This window comes from Scyliorhinus canicula, chromosome 20, assembly GCF_902713615.1.
Source record: "Scyliorhinus canicula chromosome 20, sScyCan1.1, whole genome shotgun sequence".
NCBI lineage: Eukaryota > Metazoa > Chordata > Chondrichthyes > Carcharhiniformes > Scyliorhinidae > Scyliorhinus > Scyliorhinus canicula.
Window position 1 is genome coordinate 50,826,426 of NC_052165.1, and position 22,553 is coordinate 50,848,978.

General features: G+C 46.8%; 1 protein-coding gene across 1 annotated transcript in view; it reads left to right on the plus strand.

Annotated features, from left to right (window-relative positions):
* LOC119955068 (bcl-2 homologous antagonist/killer-like) overlaps window positions 1-22,553 on the plus strand; it is a 74,373-nt gene that overhangs the window by 36,367 nt on the left and 15,453 nt on the right. The window contains exons 4-5 of the mRNA XM_038780914.1: window positions 2,282-2,426; window positions 16,086-16,229. Of these exons, the coding sequence (XP_038636842.1) occupies window positions 2,282-2,426; window positions 16,086-16,229 (289 nt within the window). The remainder of the gene's footprint in view (window positions 1-2,281; window positions 2,427-16,085; window positions 16,230-22,553) is intronic.

Genomic DNA, 22,553 nt, shown 5'->3' on the forward strand with positions numbered 1-22,553 from the left:
CGGTGCCGGCAGGAACCTGTCGTGTTGGGCAGGCCGCTCGGCCCATTTGGGCCAGAGAATCGCCGCTCGCCTGTTCTAAACGGCGGGTGGGGTGGGGGTGGGTGGGGGGGGGGGGGGGGGGGGGGGGTGGGGGGGGTGGGGTGGGGGGGGGGTGGAGGGGGGGGGGCACCATGATGTATCTGGCATCTCCCCATAAAGCAAGATATCATTCTGATACTAACTGGCCATTAACCGGCCAGTTAATCACCTCAACTGCACACCTTTCTCCAGTCGGCAGGCAGTGAAGCCATTGCTGTTCCTAGCTCTTGAACTATCACATGGTGCTTGGGTATTTTGGGTGCATACCCCTTCCGACAACATTTTTACCAACCCTCCCACCTCCCAGTAAAATCCCAGCCCTTGTTTGGTAAGCCAGCATCTGATAGGTTATTCTCTAAAATAGTAAAACACAAAGGAAATACTGCAGATGCTGAAACAGTGAAATAAACATGAAGAAAACTAGAAAATACTGGAAACGGAGTAGATCAAGCAGTTTCTGTATATTTTTAAATGTCGCATTTCCTGATCTAATAAGTGCCCACTATACGCGGGAAGGAACTTCACAAATGCAAATGAAAGATCATAAAGAAATAATCAGAAAAATGGCAGTTAGCCTAACAGAGTTGGTGCATATTTTTGTGCAAACTTAACCTGTGTGTCCTCTTTACATCTGTTGTCATTTGCTTGTGCCTGGAGGGGAGAGGTTCGTTATGTAAACTCCAGTGGACTTTGCTCTGTTTATATTCCATTGAGCAGTTCAGCGCAGTTCAGCATTGTCTGATGTGTGACCAAGTGAGATTACAGCATACGGAAAAGAATTTTATGTAATGTATTTTGGCTAAAACACACAGATTGAAGCAGTTGGCAGGTACATGCTATGTAAAAGGTAATCATCTCTGGATTACTACCTGAGCCACGAGCTAATTACCACAGGGTCAATAAAATTAAGGAGGAAAATGCACGGCTCATAGATTGGTGTGTGGGGGAAATGGGTTCGAATTGAAGGGATGTTGGCACCAACATTGCGGAAGAGGGGGCCTGTTCCGAATGGACAGCCTTCATCTGAATCATGCTGGAACCAGAGTCCGAGCGAATCGCATAACTAGGGCTATAGATAGGGCTTTAAACTAAATTGGGGTTTGGGGCGGGGGGGGGGGGGGGGGGGGGGGGGGGGGGGGGCTTCAGTCGTCGGGAAAAGTAGAAAACCCAAATTAAAGGAGGAGATAAGAGGGCAGGTTAGCAATGGTTGCCAGAAAATTAAAGTGAGGAACAGAACAGGTGAAGGTCTTCATGCACCAAGGAAGTATACAAGAGTAGGGAAATCTAGCATTCAAACAAATTTAAAAGCTTTGTATCTAAATACAAGAAGCATTTGTAACAAACTTAATGATTTAATGATGCAAATAGAAACAAACGGGTATTATTTGGTGGGATTACTGAAACATGGTTACAGGGAGACCAGGTCTGGGAATTGAATATCCAAGGGTGTACAGTATTTCTGAAAAACAGGCTGCAAGGAAATGACATAAGAACTGGAGATCAAGATATGGAATTAGTCTGGGTAGAAGTAAGAAATAACAAAGGGAAGAATTCCTTGGTAGGAGTAATCTATAGGCGCCAGCAGCAGCACCACCACCATGGCCGTCAGGCTGGACCCACTACAGGACTCCTCCATCCTAACCCATTCTAACCCCTCTCCTTCCCATCACCGCCTCACCTTCTCCACATTTACCACCTAATAAGAGTACAATAGATTTGGAAACACCCATTCCCTCCCGGCAATTTGAACTCCTCCTCCAAATCCTCTAAACATGGAAAGCTCCCATCAATCAATAGATCCCCAGCCTCTCAATCCCTGCTCTCCGCCACCTCTGAAACCCCCATCCAACCTCCTGGGAGAAACCGGTGATTGCACAAATTGGAGCCCACACCGACGCTCCCTCCATTCCAACATGCTTCTGCCAATGCCCCCAAACTCAGAGCCGCCACTACCACTGGGCTTGTGGAGTACCGGGCTGGCGAGAACGGTAGAGTTCTCGTGGCACTCATGCCTTCCACATCCTCAGGCAAGCCAACGATTCGCAGGTTCTGCCTTCTGGATCTGTTCTCCTGCTCCTCTACCTTTGCCCTTAGTGACTTGCAAAGGTGGTCCAGGAACAGTTATTTCCATTTCCCATTCCCTACATGAACTGAGCACCCATCATCAGGCCACTATTTATGTTTTTTTTTTTCCCACACACAGAGCAGGGAATGGTGGAAGAAACAGAGGATCTCTTTCAGAACTATGCCTACTATCGAAATCAAAATGAGATGGAAGAGAACGCAGGGAATGCAGTGTTAGTGCCTACTGTGCCAGCAACTACAGACCTGTTGCAGGCAGGTCCCAGGTACGTGAAATGTCATTCAATTGCTAAATACAAAGAAATGTTTTCATGTATCATGTACAGGAAACACTGCAGGTCAAGTACTTTAGAAATGCAGAGTGCAGGATGGCATGCCAAGAGCAGGACCAGGCATACCTAAAAATTATATGATGAAACTACAGCTCAGGACTGTAGTGATCTCTGTATGTAGTAATACATGATCAGACTATGTTAAACTAGTACAGGCAGCTGAACACTAGATGGCCACACTATCAGGACCTATATTAATGTTTCCCCGCCCTTTCCAAGGGGAGTGTGTTTCTGGAGTGCAGAGAGTACAGAGCTAGAGAGAAGAAGCTAATAGATATCAGTAATTATCTTTATCTTATTTAATAGTTTGATCTACAGTTATTTGTTTGTGTACTAGTTTAGTATTAATTAAAAAGAACTCACAAGATTATTTTATATTACTCATTAAATTACTTTATCATCACTGGAAGACTAAATCTACATTTCAACAACTCGGCTGACAAAAAGAGTAATATATATATTACAACATCGTAATATAACAAGGACCACTTATGCCGAAGAGCATAAGCAGAAAGTGATAGACAGAACTAAGCAATCCCAATACCAAGAGATCACCTCCAAGCTCTGGAGTCCTGTCACACCCAGTCATGGATGATGGTGGACAGTTAAACAAATAGCCCCACCCTCAATGATTGGAGAGCCCAGCATATCAGTGCAAAAGATGAGGCTGAAGGATTTGCAAACATCTTAAGACAAAAGTGCAGAGTGGATAATCCATCTTGGTCTCCTTCCGAGGTTCCCAATTAGAGATGCCAGTCTTCAACAAATTCGATTTTGTGCACATGATATCAAGAAAGGGCTGAAGGCATTGGTTATCAATGTGGCCTCACAGCGCCAGGGACCCAGGTTCGATTTCAGCCTTGGGTGACTGAGTGGAATTTGCACGTTCTCACTGTGTCTGCGTGGGTCTCCTTCGAGTGCTCTGATTTGCTCCCACAGTCCAAAGATGTACAGGTATAGGGGCAGCACGGTAGCATGGTGGTTAGCATAAATGCTTCACAGCTCCAGGGTCCCAGGTTCGATTCCCGGCTGGGTCACTGTCTGTGCGGAGTCTGCACGTCCTCCCCGTGTGTGCGTGGGTTTCCTCCGGGTGCTCCGGTTTCCTCCCACAGTCCAAAGATGTGCGGGTTAGGTGGATTGGCCATGCGAAATTGCCCTTAGTGTCCTAAAAAATAAGGTTAATGGGGGGGTTGTTGGGTTACTGGTATAGGGTGGATACGTTGGCTTGAGTAGGGTGATCGTTGCTCGGCACAACATCGAGGGCCGAATGGCCTGTTCTGTGCTGTACTGTTCTAAGTTTTAAGGTTAGGTGGCTTAGTCTCAACCATCAGCAATGTGATGGAAGGGAACATCAACAGTGCTATCAAGTAGCACTTGATTAGTAATAACCTTTTCACTGACTCTCAGTTTGGGTTCCGCCAGAACCACTCCGCTCCCGACCTCATTACAGCCTTGGTTCAAACATTGGCAAAAGAGCTGAATGCCAGACATCAAGGCAGCATTTGACCAAGTATGACATGAAGTAGCCCTAGCAAAGCTGGACTCAATGGGAATCCGGGGGGAAACCCTCCACTGGTTGGAGTCATACCTGGCACAAAGGAAGATGGTTTTAGTTGTTGGAGGTCAGTCATCTCAGCTCCACGACATCACTGCAAAAGTCCCGCAGTTGAGTGTCCTAAGCCCAACCATCTTCAGCTGCTTCATCAAAGTCCTTCCTTCCATCATAAGGTCAGAAGTGGGGATGTTCGCTGATAATTGCACAATATTCAGCCCCACTCGCGACTGCTCAGATACTGAAGCAGTCCATGTCCAAATGCAGCAAGACCTGGACAATATCCAGGTTTGGGTTGACAAGTGGCAAGTAACATTCATGCCACACAGGTGCCAGGCAATGACTATCTCCACAACAGAGGATCTAACTATCGCGCCTTGACATTCAACGTCATTACCATTGTTCAATCCCCCACTATCAATCCTGGGGGTTACCATTGAACAGAAACTGAATTGGATTAGGCATATAAATACTGTGGTTACAAGAGCAGGTCAGAGGCCAGGAATCCTGTAGCGAGTAACTCATTGCTTGACTCCTGAAGCCTGTCCTCCATCTACAAGACACAAATCAGAAGTTTGATGTAATATTCTCCACTTGCCTAGATGAGTGCAGCTCCAACAACACTGAAGAAGTTCCACACCATTCAGGACAAAACAACCTGCTTAAAGGCTATCCTTACAATTAAAATATTGCACTCAACCCCAACTTCTGCTGCAAAATTCAACTGTCAGGTTTTACAATGCCAGAACAGACCCCAACAGTTACTAAGATACCGGACAGAAACCCAATATTTAATTTAATTTGTGAGACTTGAGGAAAGGATACTTTGCTTCAGTAGTGATTGCACACACAAATAAGGATATGTTATATTAAAACAAACTTTATTATTAACACAATATATTATTAATACAGTATTAAACTACCTTAACATCACAGAAATATAGCTTACAATTACCGTAGCATTCAACTCACTTTAACATCATACAAGAAAATAGCTTGTAATTACCAGTTAAACAATTCTGAACAATAAAATGAAATACTTTATCTTCCAACTGTGCATATTACACAACCCCTACACTCCCAACAAAATTATTATCAACCCTCGTTGAGAATAATCTTCATTCTTCTGTGTATCCATCTGATTCATTCATGGATGTGACTTTGGAATTGCACAGCCCCTCACCCGAGAGACCGACATCACTGAATGTACTGAAGCAACAGATATTTTTACCAGCCAATGGTCTACCTGCATTGGAAGATTACAGCTGGACAAACACCTGGAGAAGCTGACAAAGTCTTACCACTTTTGAGAAGACTAATACCAGAACATCAAAAGGGAGTTCCACAAAGAAAAGCAAGAAGAGAACACCATTCCTTAACTTCCCACCACAAACTGAAAGCCTATTGATTTTGCTCCTTGGAATACAGAGAGGCTACATCCGACACATCCGCCAGAGAGCTGCGAACACAGTCGGAGATTAATTCCATTGGCTCAAGAGGCGCCAGGTGGTGGAGGGGAGGGGGATGTAGGATAATATGTTTCATGGGCAGAATGCAAGACTTGGTGGGGGACGTACTATAATAGATTAGTAGCTGACATACATCAGTGATGCCACAGCACGTGGTGACCAGAGTGCCAAGAGAGAGAGCGGGTGGGAGGAGTGCGCCTTTATTTCGAGCCCCACTACTCCACAGGTCACACTGTAAGTGTAACTGTTTCATTCACTCAGCAAAAATGACCAATTGTTTACCGTTGTAACTGTTGGATCCCAAATAAAGGAGACTTTAACCAGGCTGCTTTCAATAACCACAGAATCAATTTATTATGAAGTTTAAATCAAGTTGCAAAACTGTTTAACATATAATTTGTATACCGGAAGTGTAATGATTTGCCTCTTTTAAATTCCCAGCACACATACACAGTGCAAAACTAACGTCTCAGTAGAGGTAGGGGTAAGGGAACACTAAATAGAATAGAATTTGAAACGGTCTTCATAGTGAATCATAGAATATACAGTGCAGAAGGAGGCTATTCGGCTCATCGAGACTGCACCGGCCCCTGCCTCCACCCCATCCCCGTAACCCAGTAACCCCACCTAACCTTTTTTGGGACACTAAATCAGAAAATAAGTCCGGAGATAGAAAAGGCATGTGAAAACGGCAATATTACAATAATCATGGGGGACTTCAATATGCAGGTGGACTGGAAAATCAGGTTGGTAGTGGATCCCAAGAAATGGAATTTGTGGAATGTCTAAGATGGTTTTTTTGGAGCAGCTTGTAACAGAGCCTACTAGGGAACAGGCAATTCTGGATTTGGTGATGTGTAATAAGGCAGACTTGATTAGGGAACTCAAGGTGAAGGAACCCTTAGGGAGCAGCGACCACAATATGATAGAATTTGCCCTGCAGTTTGAGAGGGAGAAGCTGCAATTAGATGTAACAGTATTACAATAAAATAAGGGTAAATACAAAGACATGAGGGAGGAGCTGGCCAGAGTTGATTGGAGAAGGAGCTAAGCAGGGAAGACAGTGGAACATCAATGGCAGGAGTTTTTGGGGGTTATTAGGGAGGCACAACAGAAATTCATCCCAAGGAGGAGGAAACATGCTAAGGGAAGGACAAGGCTGACGAGAGATGTCAAGGACAGCATAAAGGCTAAGGAAAAAGCATACAAAGTGGCGAGGATTAGTGGGAAACCAGAGGATTGGGAAGCCTTTAAAAGCGAGCAGAGGACAACTAAAAAAGCAATAAGGGGGGGGGGAGAAGATGAAATATAAGTGCAAGCTAGCTAGTAATATAAAGGAAGGTAGGAAGAGATTTTTTTCACTATATGAAAGGTAAGAGAGAGACAAAAATAGACATTGGACCACTAGAAAATGTGGCTAGAGAAGTAATAATAGGAAACAAAGAAATGGCAGACGAAATGAATAGTTACTTTGCATCAGTCTTCATGGTGGAAGACACCAGTGGGATGCCAGAGCATCAGGAGAACCAGGGGGCAGAGGTGAGTGCAGTGACCATTACTAAGGAGAAGGTTCTGGGGAAACTGAAAGGTCTGAAGGTGGATAAGTCGCCTGGACCGGGTGGACTACACCCCAGGGTCCTAAAAGAGATAGCTGAGGAAATTGTGGAGGCATTAGTGATGATCTTTCAGGAATCACTAGAGGCAGGAGGGTCCCAAAGGACTGGAAGGTGGCTAATGTAACACCACTGTTTAAGAAGAGAGGGAGGCAGAAGACGGGAAATTATAGGCCGGTTAGCATGACTTCAGTCATTGGTAAGATTTTAGAGTCTGTTATTAAAGATGAGAGCACCTGGAAGTGCATGGTAAAATAGGACTGAGTAAGCACGGCTTTGTCAAAGGGAGGTTGTGTCTAACAAATCTGGAGTTCTTTGAGGAGGTAACAAGCAAATTAGACAAAGGAGAATCAGTGGACATGATTTATTTAGATTTCCAGAAGGCCTTTGTCAAGGTGCTGCATAGGAGACTGTTAAATAAGTTAAGAGCCCATGGTGTTAAGGGTAAGATCCTGGCATGGATAGAGGATTGGCTGACTGGCAGAAGGCAAAGAGTGGGGATAAAGGGGTCTTTTTCAGGATGGCAGCCGGTGACTAGTGGTGTGCCTCAGGGGTCTGTGCTGGGACCACAACTGTTCACAATATACATTAACGATCTGGAAGAAGGTACTGAAGGCACTGTTCCTAGGTTTGCAGATGATACAAAGATCTGTAGAGGGACAGGTAGTATTGAAGAAGCAAGGGTCAGGCAGAAGGATTTGAACAGGCTAGGAGAGTGGGCAATGAAGTGGCAAATGAAATACAATGTCGAAAAGTGGGAGGTTAAGCACTTTGGAAGGAGGAATCTAGGCATAGACTTTTCTAAATGGGGAAATGCTTCAGAAAGCACGATTCTCTTAAGATTAATGTGCAGGTTCAGTCGGCAGTTAAGAAGGTAAATGCAATGTTAGCATTCATGTCAAGAGGGCTAGAATACAGGACCAGGGATGTACCTCTGAGGCTGTATAAGGCTCTGGTCAGACCCCATTTGGAGTATTGTGAGCAATTTTGGGCCCCATATCTAAGGAAGGATGTGCTGGCCTTGGAAAGGGTCCAGAGGAGGTTCCCTGGAATGAAGAACTTGTCGTATGAGGAACGTTTGAGGACTTTGGGTCTGTACTCGTTGGAGTTTAGAAGGATGAGAGGGGATCTTATTGAAACGTACAAGATACTGCAAGGCCTGTATAGAGTGGACGTGGAGAGGATGTTTCCGCTTGTAGGAAAAACTAGAACCAGAGGACACCATCTCAGATTAAAGGGACAATCCTTTAGAACAGAGATGAGGAGGAATTTTTCTCAGCCAGAGGGTGGTGAATCTGTGGAACTCTTTGCCGCTGAAGGCTGTGGAGGCCAAATCACTGAGTGCCTTTAAGACAGAGATAGATAGGTTCTTGATTAATAAGGGGATCAGGGGTTATGGGGAGAAGGCAGGAGAATGGGGATGAGAAAAATATCAGCCATGATTGAATGGCGGAGCAGACTCGATGGGCCAAGTGGCTTAATTCTGCTCCTATGTCTTATGGTCTTATGGTGTTATTAAGGGCAATTTAGCATGGGTAATCCACCTAACCTGCACATCTTTGGACTGTGGGAGGAAACCGGAGCACCCGGAGGAAACCCACGCACACACGGGGAGGACATGCAGACTCCCTAGCCGCGAATCCTTCTGAGACCCTGGAGCTGTGAAGCAACTGTTCTATCGCGTTGCCCTTGACGCTGTCTATCTGACAGGGCTGTTCACAGTAGTTATCTGGAGAATCTTTCAGATGGATCCTCTTGAGACTCTCGCTTGTGACCGCTTTCAAATACAGATAAATTATACAGATGTGACAATTTTCTAGATGAAGGTGAACACTCACTCTATTACAGGCAATACAGGGAGAGAGAGAGAGAAGCAATCTTCCTGCACAGTTTGTTCCCAAGGCACAAACTTAGTTAAAAATAAAAAGTTCAGAGTGAACTTCTCCCAGACCAGGGGCGCGATTCTCCGCAAATCCGGCGTGCCGTGAAGGCTGGCGTGAAACTGGCCGTGTTTCACGCCAGCCTCGGAGCTCCGTCCCGGGACCCGATTCTCACCCCCGGACGGGGCTAGTATCGGGGCCGGGGGAATCACGGCGACACGGAGTTAGCGAACGTCGCTAACACCGCGCGCCAAGCGTCACGGCGGCTGACGCGTACGGTGACGTCAGCCGCGCATGCGCAGGTTGGACGGCTCCAACCCGCGCATGCGCGGATGACGTCATCATGCCCCTCAGCCGCCCCGCGGACTGATCCTGCGGGGCGGCGGAAGAACAAATAGTGCGCGGGTATTGGACCCGCTGCCCGCGATCGGTGCCCACCGATCTTGGCACGGCCATGGTGCAGCCGTGCCAATCGGTGCCATGGTTGTCCGGGACGGGCACTTTGCGGCCGTTTTCACGAACGCTGAAAGCAGGTGTGATCGTGGGCGTGAAAACGGCCGTAAACTCCGCGGTATTCGGCCCATCGGCCTGCAGAGAATCGCTGTTCGCCGTAAAAAACGGCGAGCAGCGATTCGTGTTGGGGGGCGACCGGAGGGGGGGAGAATAGCGGGAGGCCGTGAAAATTGTCGGGAAGACCCTCCCACTATTCTCCGACCCGTCGTGGACAACGGAAAATTCGCGCCCCAGGTGTTTTCAGCCAATCAGCAGGAGTCCACAGCCTGACAACAGCAGCTTTTTTTATTTTAACTCAAGTTTAAAAAAAGTAACTCTTATCTCGCCACTGCCTTGCTTGTCCTCTGGCTGAAGTCATGTGATTTCTTGAAAAAGACAACTTGCTCACAGACCAAGGTGAACTTGTATCCTTTCAAACAAAAACTCAGGAGAATGTCCAAATGATTCAATGTCCTTCCAATTTTTTGAAAAGCATATATTTCTTGGCGATATGGATTCCTAATGGCGGCGAGTGGTTAAGGTCTGGAATTCAGTGATTGAGAGTGTGGTAGAAACAGGTTCAATTGCAACATTCAAAAGGGAATGAGACTGTTATTTGAGTAGGAGGAATGCGCAGGGTATGGAGAGGTTGTGGGAAAATGCTGCTCGGTGACTTGCTCATTCAGAGAGTTGGTACAGGCATGCTGGCACTAACAATTCTGGAAGGAACCTCATACCTATCTATCCCTGTACATAGTTAATAAACATTTCAGAGTTCCACAAGGTGTTGTTTCCTGCAGTCTTAAGTTAAACAAACTCTGGAACCGTTTGGGGCAATACTTCATAGTAGTAGGTACGAGAAAAGAATAAACAAATCGAACCATCGTCCCATGACATTCAATGGCATTATCATCACTGAATCCCCCACTGTCAACATCCTGGAGGTTACCATTGATCAGAAACTGAATTGCACTAGCTATATAAATACTGGGTGGGATTCTCCCATCGGGCGGCTAAGTGGCTTCGCTGGCGTAACGGGGGTGAAGGCGCCCGTTCCGGGACCCAATTCTGTGGGTCCCATAGGGGGTTAGCAAGGCGCTGGAGTGGCCCACGCCGCTCCAGCTGCCGATCCCGGCCTGAACCCGGCGCTGCCGGGTCTGCGCATACGCAGTTGGGCTTGCGCCAACTAGCGCATGCGCAGTGGCCTTCTTCCCCGCGCCGGTCCTGACGCCAAATGGCACAGGGCGACAGGAGCCGGCGCAGAGAAAAGCAGGCCGCCCCGACAGAGATGCCGGCCCGCCGATCGGTAGGCCCCGATCTCGGGACAGGCTATTACAGAGGCGCCCCCCCCCCCCCCCCCCCCCCCCCGAGTCGGACCCCCCCCCACAGGCTGCCCCCGGACCCTTCAAGGCCGAGGTCCCGCCAGCTCAGAGGATGTTAGATTGGCGCAGGCAAGACTCGGCTTTTTGATGACGGCTGCTCGGCCCATCCGAGCCGGAGAATAGGCGCGCCGGCCCGTGGCCAGAGAGTCGTCGCATACCCCAACTGGTGCCATGCTGACCATGCCCTGCGGAAAATCGCATCCCGGCATCAGGGCAGCGTGACGCGATTCACGCGGCCCACCGGCGATTCTCCGACCCGGGGGGGGGGTCTGAGAATCCCGCCCACTGTGGCTACAAAAGCAGGTCAGAGAATAGGAATCCTGGGCGAAATTCTCCGACTCCCCGCAGCGTCGGAGAATCGCCCGGGGCCTGCGAAAATCCTGCCCCGCCGTGGTAGAAATTCTCCGCCACCTGGGAAATGGCGGGGGCGGGAATCACGCCCCGCCGATCGGCCTGCCCTCCGCGCCGATCGGCGAGCCCCCCCCGCGGCGATTCTCCGGCCCACGATGGGCCGATGTCCCGCCGCTGAGTGGCCTCTCCCGCCGCCATGGTTTCAACCACCTCTGGTGGCGGTGGGATTGGCGGCGTGAGTGGGCCCACGGTGTCCTGGGGGGGTGCGGGGCGATCGGACCCCGGGGGGTGCCCCCACGGTGGCCAGGCCCGCGATTGGGGCCAAACGATCGGCGGGCAGGCCAGTGCCGTGGGGGCACTCTTTTTCTTCCGCCACCGCCACGGCCTCCTCCATGGCGGAGGCAGAAGAGAATCCCCCAGCGCGCATGCGCCGGTGGTGACGTCAGCGGCAGCTGACGCACTGGCGCATGCGCGAACAGGTGAAGGCCTTTCGGCAAGCCCCGGTGCCGGTTTTGGCACCAGTCGGCGTGGCGCCAACCACTCCGGCGTGGGCCTAGCCCCCAAAGGTGCGGAAAATTCCGCACCTTTGGGGAGGCCCGACGCCGGAGCGGTTGGCGCCACTCCGCTACGCCGGGACCCCCCACCCCGCCGGGTAGGGGAGAATCCCGGCCCCTATTCCTGGGAATGGTGCAAGACAATGCAGTCCGTTTGATTGGTACCACTTGCATTCAATCCCTTCACCAGCCAAGTACAGTGGCAATCGTATGTACCACTTACAAGATGCACTGCAGGATCTCACCAGCTTCTTAGGTAGAACCTTCTAATCTCACGACCACTACCATCTAGAAGGACATGGCCAGCAGAAACATGGGGACCCCACCACTTGGAAGTTCCCCTCCTAGTCACTCACCATCCTGACCTGGAAATTATTTTTTTTTAAACGCATTTTATTCAAACTTGTATCAAAGTAGGTTACAGCAAATAAACACCCCGGGATACATTATTCCCAACAATCAACTATACAGTTTGTACAGATTTTTATCCTTTTTTACGCCCTCCTCCCCATCACCCACCCCCCTGCGACGAACAGCTCCTCAAACACGGTCACAAACATCCCCCACCTTTTCTCAAACTCCCCTGCTGAGCCCTTTAACTCATACTTTATCTTCTGTAACCACAGCAAGTCATACAGGTCACCCAACCATGCTGTTACCCCCGGTGGCGATGCCGACTGTCACTCCAGCAAAATATGTCGCCGTGCAATCAGAGAGGCGAAGGCCAAGACATCGGCCTTCCTCCTCTCCATGAGCTCCGGCTTCTCTGAAACCCCAAATATCGCCACCAAAGGGTCCGAGTCCACTCCCTCCTCCGCTATCCTGGCTAATTCCACGAAGACTCCCGCCCAGAATCTTCCCAATTTTTCACAACCCCAAAACATGTGCACATGATTTGCTGGCTCCCGCCCACACCTCTCACACTCATCTGCTACCCACTGAAAGAACCCACTCATTCTCGCCCGAGTCATATGCACCCTGTGCACCACCTTAAACTGTAACATAAGAACATAAGAACATAAGAACTAGGAGCAGTAGGCCATCTGGCCCCTCGAGCCTGCTCCGCCATTCAATGAGATCATGGCTGATCTTTTGTGGACTCAGCTCCACTTTCCGGCCCGAACACCATAATCCTTAATCCCTTTATTCTTCAAAAAACTATCTATCTTTACCTTAAAAACATGTAATGAAGGAGCCTCAACTGCTTCACTGGGCAAGGAATTCCATAGATTCACAACCCTTTGGGTGAAGAAGTTCCTCCTAAACTCAGTCCTAAATCTACTTCCCCTTATTTTGAGGCTATGTCCCCTAGTTCTGCTTTCACCCGCCAGTGGAAACAACCTGCCCGCATCTATCCTATCTATTCCCTTCATAATTTTAAATGTTTCTATAAGATCCCCCCTCATCCTTGTAAATTCCAACGAGTACAGTCCCAGTCTACTCAACCTCTCCTCATAATCTAACCCCTTCAGCTCTGGGATTAACCTAGTGAATCTCCTCTGCACACCCTCCAGTGCCAGTATGTCCTTTCTCAAGTAAGGAGACCAAAACTGAACACAATACTCCAGGTGTGGCCGCACTAACACCTTATACAATTGCAACATAACCTCCCTAGTCTTAAACTCCATCCCTCTAGCAATGAAGGACAAAATTCCATTTGCCTTCTTAATCACCTGTTGCACCTGTAAACCAACTTCCTGTGACTCATGCACTAGCACACCCAGGTCTCTCTGCATAGTGGCATGCTTTAATATTTTATCGTTTAAATAATAATCCCGTTTGCTGTTATTCCTCAATGGATAACCTCACATTTGTCATATGTATTCCATCTGCCAGACCCTAGCCCATTCACTTAACCTATCCAAATCCCTCTGCAGACTTCCAGTATCCCTCTGCAGACTTGCTCATCCTTGCACAAGATGAGGTCCCATTTACCCTTCGCAGTGCCTCACTCCATACTCCCCAATTGATCTCCATTCCCATCTCCGCTTCCCATTTCTCCTTGATCTTCACTTCCCGCTCGCCTCCCTGCTCCCCCAGCCATTTATACATATCCCCAATTCTTCCCTCCCCTTCCACATCTGGAAGCAGCAGTCGCTCCAGCAGGGTGTATCCTGGCAATCTAGGGAACCCCTTCCAGACCTTTCGTGCAAAGTAGATACCTGAACTCACTACCCCTCGGCAGATCTATCCTCTCCCTGAGCTCCTCCAGACTTCCTGACATGGAAATATATCGCCATTTCTTCACTGTCACTTGGTCAAAATCCAGGAATTCCCTCCCTACCAGCACAGTGGGTGTACCAACCACATGGACTGCAGCGGTTCAAGAAGGTAACTCACCATCACCTTCTCGAGGGTAATTAAGGATGGGCAACAGTTGTTGATCTAGCCAGTGAAGCCTAGATCCCATAAAAATAAACTTTAAAAAAGGGAGTTCATGGACGGCACTGTAGCACGGTGGTCAGCACAGTTGCTTCACAGCTCCAGAGTCCCAGATTCGATTCCCAGCTTGGGTCACTGTCTATGCGGAGTCTGCACGTTCTCCCCGTGTCTGTGTGGGTTTCTCTCGGATGCTGCGGTTTCCTCCCACAGGAGAATGATGTGCAGGTTATGTGGATTGGCCATGCTAAATTGCCCTCAGTGTCCAAAAAAAGGTGAGTTGGGGTTACGGGGATAGGATGGTGGTGTGGTCTGGGGTGGAGTGCTCTTTCCCAGGGCTGATACAGACTCGATGGGCCAAAAGGCCTCCTTCTGCACTGTAAATTCTATGATACTACAAGGATGGGGAGTTCACTGATGTGAGTGGGCACCTGGTTGTGAGGGTTGCGAGGGCAGTCTGATCGCGATAGATATGGTAGTTGGGAAGGTCAAATCGTGGGGTGGTGAAAACAGACAAATGGATGGTTTACCAGTAAGCTTCACATGGCCTGGAGGGAAATATTCCTTCTCCTCCTGGTTTGCAAGCAATGTGTTTACAACCCTACTTGCCTCCTTTCATCTGCGGTTTTACTGTTGTCTAGGAAACTAGACCAACTGTGGTTAAGAAGAGAATCACTGTTGAAATAAAGGTCGGTAGTTTTATTGACACACCTAATGACAATCTGTCCTCCAAGAGCAGAATGTTCGTCTATTTCTCATTCTACTTCACGCTAAACCAAACCCATGTGTTTTCGGAGGTCAAATTCCGGCCCCCCCCCCATATGACCATATTTGTGAATGTTTTAGTATCTTAGATATTTCATGACCATTAATTAGAGCCTTGATGTGAGAAAAAACGATTGCACGTAATGAATGGTTTGGGTCTGGAATGCAGTGCCTAACAATATGGTGAAGGCAAGTTCAATTGAGGTTTTCAAGAGACATTGAATGATTATTCGACGAGAAACTGTGTGCAGGGGAATGGCACTAAGACACGATGCTCATTTGGAGGGCCAGTGCAGTCACGATGGGCCAAATGGCCTCCCTCTGGACCATAACAATTCTGTGATTCCACATCTAAAAGGTGCGTGCAGCTTTGAGCATGACATAAGTTTGAGTTCGCTTGATACAGAATTAAAGATAGTAAGCTAATGACGGATGTTCTAGGTTGAAATCCCTTTCTGCCTATGAATTAATGTGAAACCTGTGCCACGCTTTGAGGTGAAATAGGGGAAAGTTCCTGAAATATTGTCGTTGTATTACTTAATGATTACCACGGTACCAAGGGGTAAAGTCTGAGCAAAAGCCTACACTTTGAGTTCGTTGAAGTATACCTGTGGTGGTAAACTGGCCAGAGAAGGACAGTGAATTGTAGCTATGAATGGAAGAGGAGAAATTGAAGGAACTGAATGGAGTTAGAGATTTGTCAGCCATGTTTGCTTATGGTTATGGGCAGCACGGTAGCATGGTGGTTAGCATAAATGCTTCACAGCTCCAGGGTCCCAGGTTCGATTCCCGGCTGGGTCACTGTCTGTGCGGAGTCTGCACGTCCTCCCCGTGTGTGCGTGGGTTTCCTCCAGGTGCTCCGGTTTCCTCCCACAGTCCAAAGATGTGCGGGTTAGGTGGATTGGCCATGTTAAATTGCCCATAGTGTCCTAAAAAGTAAGGTTAAGGGGGGGGCTGTTGGGTTACGGGTATAGGGTGGATACGTGGGTTAGAGTAGGGTGATCATTGCTCGGCACAACATCGAGGGCTGAAGGGCCTGTTCTGTGCTGTACTGTTCTATGTTCTATTAGTTTGCAGGCATCCTTATGTTAGTTCACATAACATAAAATGAAGCACAGGGACTTTTTAATAGTGAGTTTTAATGTTATTTTCACAGTTCCGCTATGGAAATAGGTCGTCAGCTGGCAACCATTGGAGATGAGCTTAATCATCGAAAGAACAGGGAATTTCAAGGTATGCGGGCATACCTTCCTCTCCCATCGGAGCACGGATATGATTCCTTCTCTAGAGTTGCTGAAAGGTAGGTTTCCAAATATGTAATCAATAGTTTCCATAAATCTAACAAGTAGCAGTGGTTTATTTGGACTGTAATTACTGGAAAGTCTGGTATGATCCAGGTCATCTGTAGTGCAATCTCGATACGAACCACTAGTACTGCATGCAGCCAAGCAAGTCATGTTTTCTGTGATAAAGTGGTTTCAAAGCCTGCATTTCTTTTGAGACTGTCCCCAACTGAAACAGAAATCCAAGCTCCAGGTTTCCTCGGGTGGGAGGATGGTGGGGGGAGCTGTTAATTGAATTTTCTGTCGACAAAATCTGACTTCTGAGAAATCCGGGTCTGGCTGGTGGTTGCTAGGAAAATGAGAACCATATAAAGGACAGAGCCATGACCTGGATTGTGATGTTTGGTTGAAAGGAAAGCAGGAGCTGATTGGAGAAAAAAAAACGCAGACTCTTGGGATTAGAGTGTTGCGTGAGCTGTCCAGGCATGCTGAAGAGCTGGGTGTTTTTTCTACCTGGGTGATATTGAGTGGTTGGGTGAGTGAAGGAGGTTCTGCTGAAGTGTGTCTTTTTGCTGCTAATTGTATCCATGTAACTTGGATGGAGTAAAGCTGTTAAAAGCTGATACTACAAAGGTAAACCGCACAGATTTCTCAGTCACCCTGTTGGCACATGTGTGGCGAGGGGGTGGCATAGTGGTATTGTCGCTGGACTAGTAATCTAGAGACCCAGGGTGCTCTGGAGACCTGTGTACCAATCCAACCACAGCTGGTGGCGGAATTAATTCTGTAAAAGACTGGAATTAAAAGTCTCATGGTGACCATGAAACCATTGTTGATTATCATTGAAACAAAATCTGCTTCCCTTTAGAGAAGGAAATTTGTCACCTTAGAAATGTTGTTGACTTTTAAATTTCTTCTGAAATGGCCCAGCAAGCTACTCAGCTACAAAGTCTAGAGAAATTAAACCTGTCAACCCTGCAAAGTTCTACTTACTAACTTGTGCTTGTGCCAAAATTGGGAGTGCTGTCTCACAGACTTGTCACCAACAAACTGATATAGTCATGTTCATGTAATTAGCCCTTACAGACAATGTCCCAAACATCGCTAACAGTATCCCTAGGTATTTCCTGTTCCACTGGCAGGACAGACCCAGCAGAGGTGGCGACACAACAGTATATAATCAGGAGGGAGTTTCTCTGGGAGTCTTCAACATCAACTCTGGACCCCATGAAGTCTCGTGGCTTCAGGTTAAACATGGACAAGGAAACGTCGTGCTGATTTCCGCATACAGCCACCCCATAAATGATGAATCAGTGCTCCTCCATGTTAAACACCACTTGGAGGAAGCACTGAAGGTGGCAAGGGCACAGAATATACTCTGGGTGGGTGACTTCAATGTCAAAGATTGTTCAATATTCAAAGCCAAGTGTGGTTCGGTCGTTCCACTGCAGACCAAGCTGGTTAAGTCCTAAAGGGCATAGCTACCAGACTGGGTATGCAGGAAGTGGTGAGGGAACCAACAAGAGGGATAAACGTACTTGACCTCAGCCAACCTACCTGCCACAGATGCATCTGCCCATGACAGTATCGGTAGGAATGATCACAGTACATTCCTTGCTGATACAGAAGCCCTGGCTTTGCATTAAAGAATCCTCCATTGCGTTGTGTGGCATTACCATCACGCGAAATAGGATAGATTTTGAGCAGATCCAGCAACTTCAGACTGGACATCCATGAGGCGCTGTGGGCCACCAGCAGTAGCAGAATTGAATACAAACACAATCTGTACCCAGCGTGTTCCCCACTCTACCATAACCATCAAGCCAGGGGATCAACCCTGGTTCAATGAAGAAGGGAGGAGGGCATACCTAAAAATGACATGTCAACCTGGTGAAGCTACAACACAGGACTACTTGCATGTCAAATGGCATAAACAGCAAGTAATTGACAGAGCTAAATAATCCCATAACCAACTAACTAGACCTAAGCACTGCAGTCTTGCCAGCTGTGAATGGTGGTAGACAATTAAACTGGAGGAGAAGGCTCGACAAATATCCCCATCCCCAATGATGGGGCATTCCAGCACATCAGTGCCTAAGGTGAGTCTGGGCCATTTGCTATGTAAGAGTCCTTCCTGTTTATTCCTTTTTCTCCTTTCTTTTATTTTTCTGTTATTATTTTTGATCCATGGATGATTAATGAACATGTATCTTTAAGGCAAGCAGCAAAATTCAGAAGTTACAGGATGGAACACTCTGTTAGTCTCCACTGTTTGAAAAGAAGGAGCTTCAGACATGCCGGCACCAGAGGGAGAGTGGGGTGGGACTTGGTTTGATTGATTGGCTGGTGGCCAATGAATTGGCCTAAAAGGCTGTACTCTGTAACAGGCAGTGATTGGATCCTATCCCAGTGGTATGACTTTGAGAGTCCCAAGGAGTTTCAGTTTGATCCTGTTAGCTCAGAGAAACAGTCCTGCTACTCTCTCTCTCCTCCGTATTGTCTCTGGAAAAGCTGTGAGTGAAGCTTGCAGAGAACCTGAATAAATCTATCTACAGGAAAATCATTACAGGTTGCAACCAAAGAACAGATCCTGCCATCTCTCTACTGAAAGACTGTGAGTACTGTATTTCTGAAACTACAGAGGTCTAACCGAGTCTGCAATAAAGACTTTAAACTGAAAGCAAAGTTTGAAGAGGAGTGAGCTGCTAAAACCCACCATCTGAAACAAAGACTATTTTTCTTTTTACTTATGATTTTTTAACCCGTTTCCATCCATCTGTGTGTGTGTGATCGAGGGTGGGGGGGGGGGGGGGGGAATTAGGAATTAGATAATAGTTAGCCAGTTGTATTTGCTGCATATTTCATTATAATTTTTGTTACAATAAACAATAATTTTGTTTACATTTGCAAACCAGGTGACTGTAATTATTGGTCAATAATTCGGGTATTTTTCTAAGAATCATTGATTAATTCACTTGTTTTGTGACTCTGGGTCAAGTTGGGCTGGAATTGACTGCGTGCTAGCCCAGGGTGTTGTAACAGCTACAGTCATCAGCCAGAAGTGCTGAGTGGATGATCCATCTCGGCCTCCTCTGGAAGTTTCCAACATCACAGACGCCAGTATTCAACCAAATCGATTCTCTCCACGTAATATCAAGAAGTGTCTAAAGGCACTGGATACTGCTAAGACTATGGGCCCTAACAATATTCCAGTAATAATACTGAATACTTGTGCTGCAGAACGTGCTGCACCTTTAGCCAAGCTGTTCCAGTACAGCTACAACACCGGCATCTACCCAGCAATCTGAAAAGTTTTCCAGGTATGTCCTGCACACAAAAAGCAGGGAAAACACAACCTGGCCAATTCGGCCCATCAGTCCACTCTTGACCATCAGTAAAGTGATGGACGAGGCCATCCACAGTGCAATTAAGCAGCACTTGCTTAGCAATAACCTGCTCACCAACGCTGAGTTTGGGTTCTGCCAGGGACACTCAGCTCCGCATCATATTGAAGCTTTAGTTCAAACATGGACAAAAGAGCAGAATTCCAGAGGTGAGAGTGACTGCCCTTGACATCAAGGCTGCATTTGACCATCAACAAGCCCAAGCAAAACTGGAGTAACCGAGAATCGAGGGGAAACTCTCCGCTGGTTGGAGTCATACACGACACAAAGGAAGATGGTTGTAGTGGTTGGAGGTCAATCATCTCAGCTCGAGGGCATCACTGTAGAAGTTCCTCAGGGTAGTGGCCAATCATCTTCAGCTCCTTCGTCAGTGACCTTCCTTCCATTATAAAGTCAGAAGTGGGATGTTTGCTGATGATTGTACTATGATCAGCACCATTCGCAACTCTTCAGATACTGAATCAGTTGATGTCCAAATGCAGCAAGACTTGGACAATATCAAGATTTGGGCTGACAAGTGGCAAGTAACATTCATGTCACAAAAGTGCCAGGCAACGAGCATCTCCAATAAGAGAGAATCTAGTCATCGCCCCTTGACATTCAGTGGCATTACTGTTACTGAATCCCACATCCTCAGGTTTACCATTGACCAGAGATCAAATTGAACTAGCCATATAAATACTGTGGCTGCAAGAGCAGATCAGACATTAGGAATCCTGAAATGGGTAACATCTCCTGACTCTCAAAGCTTGTCCATAATCTACAAGGTACAAGTCAGGGGTGTGATAGAATACTCTCCCTTTACCGGGCTGAGTGCAGCTCCAACAACACTCGAGATGCTTGATACTCTTCAGGACAAAGCTGCCGGTTTAATTGGCACCCCTCCACAAACATTTCCTTTCTCCACCAACAACGCACAATAGCAGCACTGTGTACCATCTGCAAGATGCACTGTGGGGACACAGCACCTTCCAAACCTATTATCATCTAGAAGGGCAAGGGCAGCAGACACATGGGAACACTACCACCTGGAAGTTCCCCTCCAAGTCAGTCACCATTCTGACTTGGAAATATATCCTTCACTGTCACTGGCTCAAAGTCCTGGAACTCCATTCCTAATAAGAACTGTGGGTGTAACTACACCACAGGGATTCCAGCGGTTCAAGAAGACAGTTCACCACCACCTTCTCAAGGACAATTAATAATAATAATAATTGTTTATTGTCACAAGTAGGCTTCAATGAAGTTACTGGGAATAACCCCTAGTCGCCACATTCCGGCATCTGTTCGGGGAGGCTGGTATGGGAATTGAACCTGCGCTGCTGGCATTGTTCTGTGTTACAAGCCAGCTGTTTAGTTCACTGTGTAAACCAGGAACATAGTGATGGGCAGTCAATGGTGCCTAGCCAGTGACGCCCAAATCCCGTGAATGATTTGAAAAATTGACAATCCCAAAATCATTCCCAACTCTGCCTTCCTCCAGGAGAGTTGCGCTATTCCTGGTCGTGCAGCATTTGACCATTTAATAGCCTCTGACAACGTATTTGATGATCAAATCCTGCGTGAGAAAGAGTAGTTCAACTCTACTGGAGGAGTTACGAAGGGCTTTTGGACGGCTGCTGGAGCTATCTGAGATAACTGCGAGATGTACCTTTGTCATATCAGCTATTTAAAGCATAATTTATGGGGCGGCATCTATTGGCTTTTCACGCAGTGGGAAATTCCGGTCCCATGCCAGCGTGCGGGTTTCCGGGCGACAAGGAATGCGGTCAATGGGAAATCCCAGCGGGGTGGTGGGCAAATCCCGCCCATGATTCCTATTGAATATAATTTGCCTGTTAGTTGATGTTTAGTTTATGTTGCTTTTGATTTGATTGTCACAGTAAAACATTTAAGAAGGGAAATCTTGTCCAATGGCATTTTCTGTTGGGTTGTTTAAGAAGTTCCGTTCTTTCACATTATTAGTCTCCACAGAGGTGGCAACGCTTAGTTCCTGCATTTGAGAACCGTTATGAAGAGAAGGTGGCCAGCAGAATCTTCAGATACCATCACAAAACAAATAAAGATATCTGGGTGTGTGGGGGAGGGGGGACTAAAATAAGGTGGTCAGTGAAAGTAAACAAAATGTAAGATTAAAATAAAATTCTAAAAATATGCAAAAGGAGATGGAGTATTGTGTTAGTTTGCAGCCAATAGGTGTGACAAATCTTGGAAGTGGATTATATACAGTGGCGGACTGGGTCTAAAAATATTGGTTGCCAGGAGACAAAGGGGGCCCACCCACAACTACAATGCTATCATTTAATTTTCATAACGAATAAATAGAATTTTCAAAAAATACATATGGAAAAAAGGGTACAATTAACATTTTTGTGGAAAAAATGTGTATTTCTTAGTAATTACAGTCTACATGTACTGTACGTATTACTGGCAGTAGATACCAAATATAAATACAGAATGTTATAATTGAATTTTTAATTTAAAAAATTTTAAAAAAGTAATTGCTTGATATTTTTAAATAGTTTACTGCACAATTTACACATTAACAGATAGTTCAAAAGCACAATAGAGCATTGCATGCAGTCCACTATATTAAGAGCAATCGTTTGTGTTCGCTAGGTGATTGTGCGAATCTGCCAATAATTGCTTCCGCATCCAATTCATCTAACAATTCCTTTTCAATGGATAGCAACATGTATGATTCCAAATTCTCCTCAGACAGCGAATTTCTTAACCTTGTCTTTATGATCTTTAGCTTTGAAAATGTCCTCTCACATTAGACTTGAGTAACTGATAGTGTGCAGATGACTTTATAAAGTTCATAAAGGTTATCATATGCCTTGTCATGAAGTCTGTTGGATGACAGAATTTTTAGTACACACGATGGGCAAGTGCTGCAAATTTTACAATTGTTGCAACTGGGAATCCATATTCTCA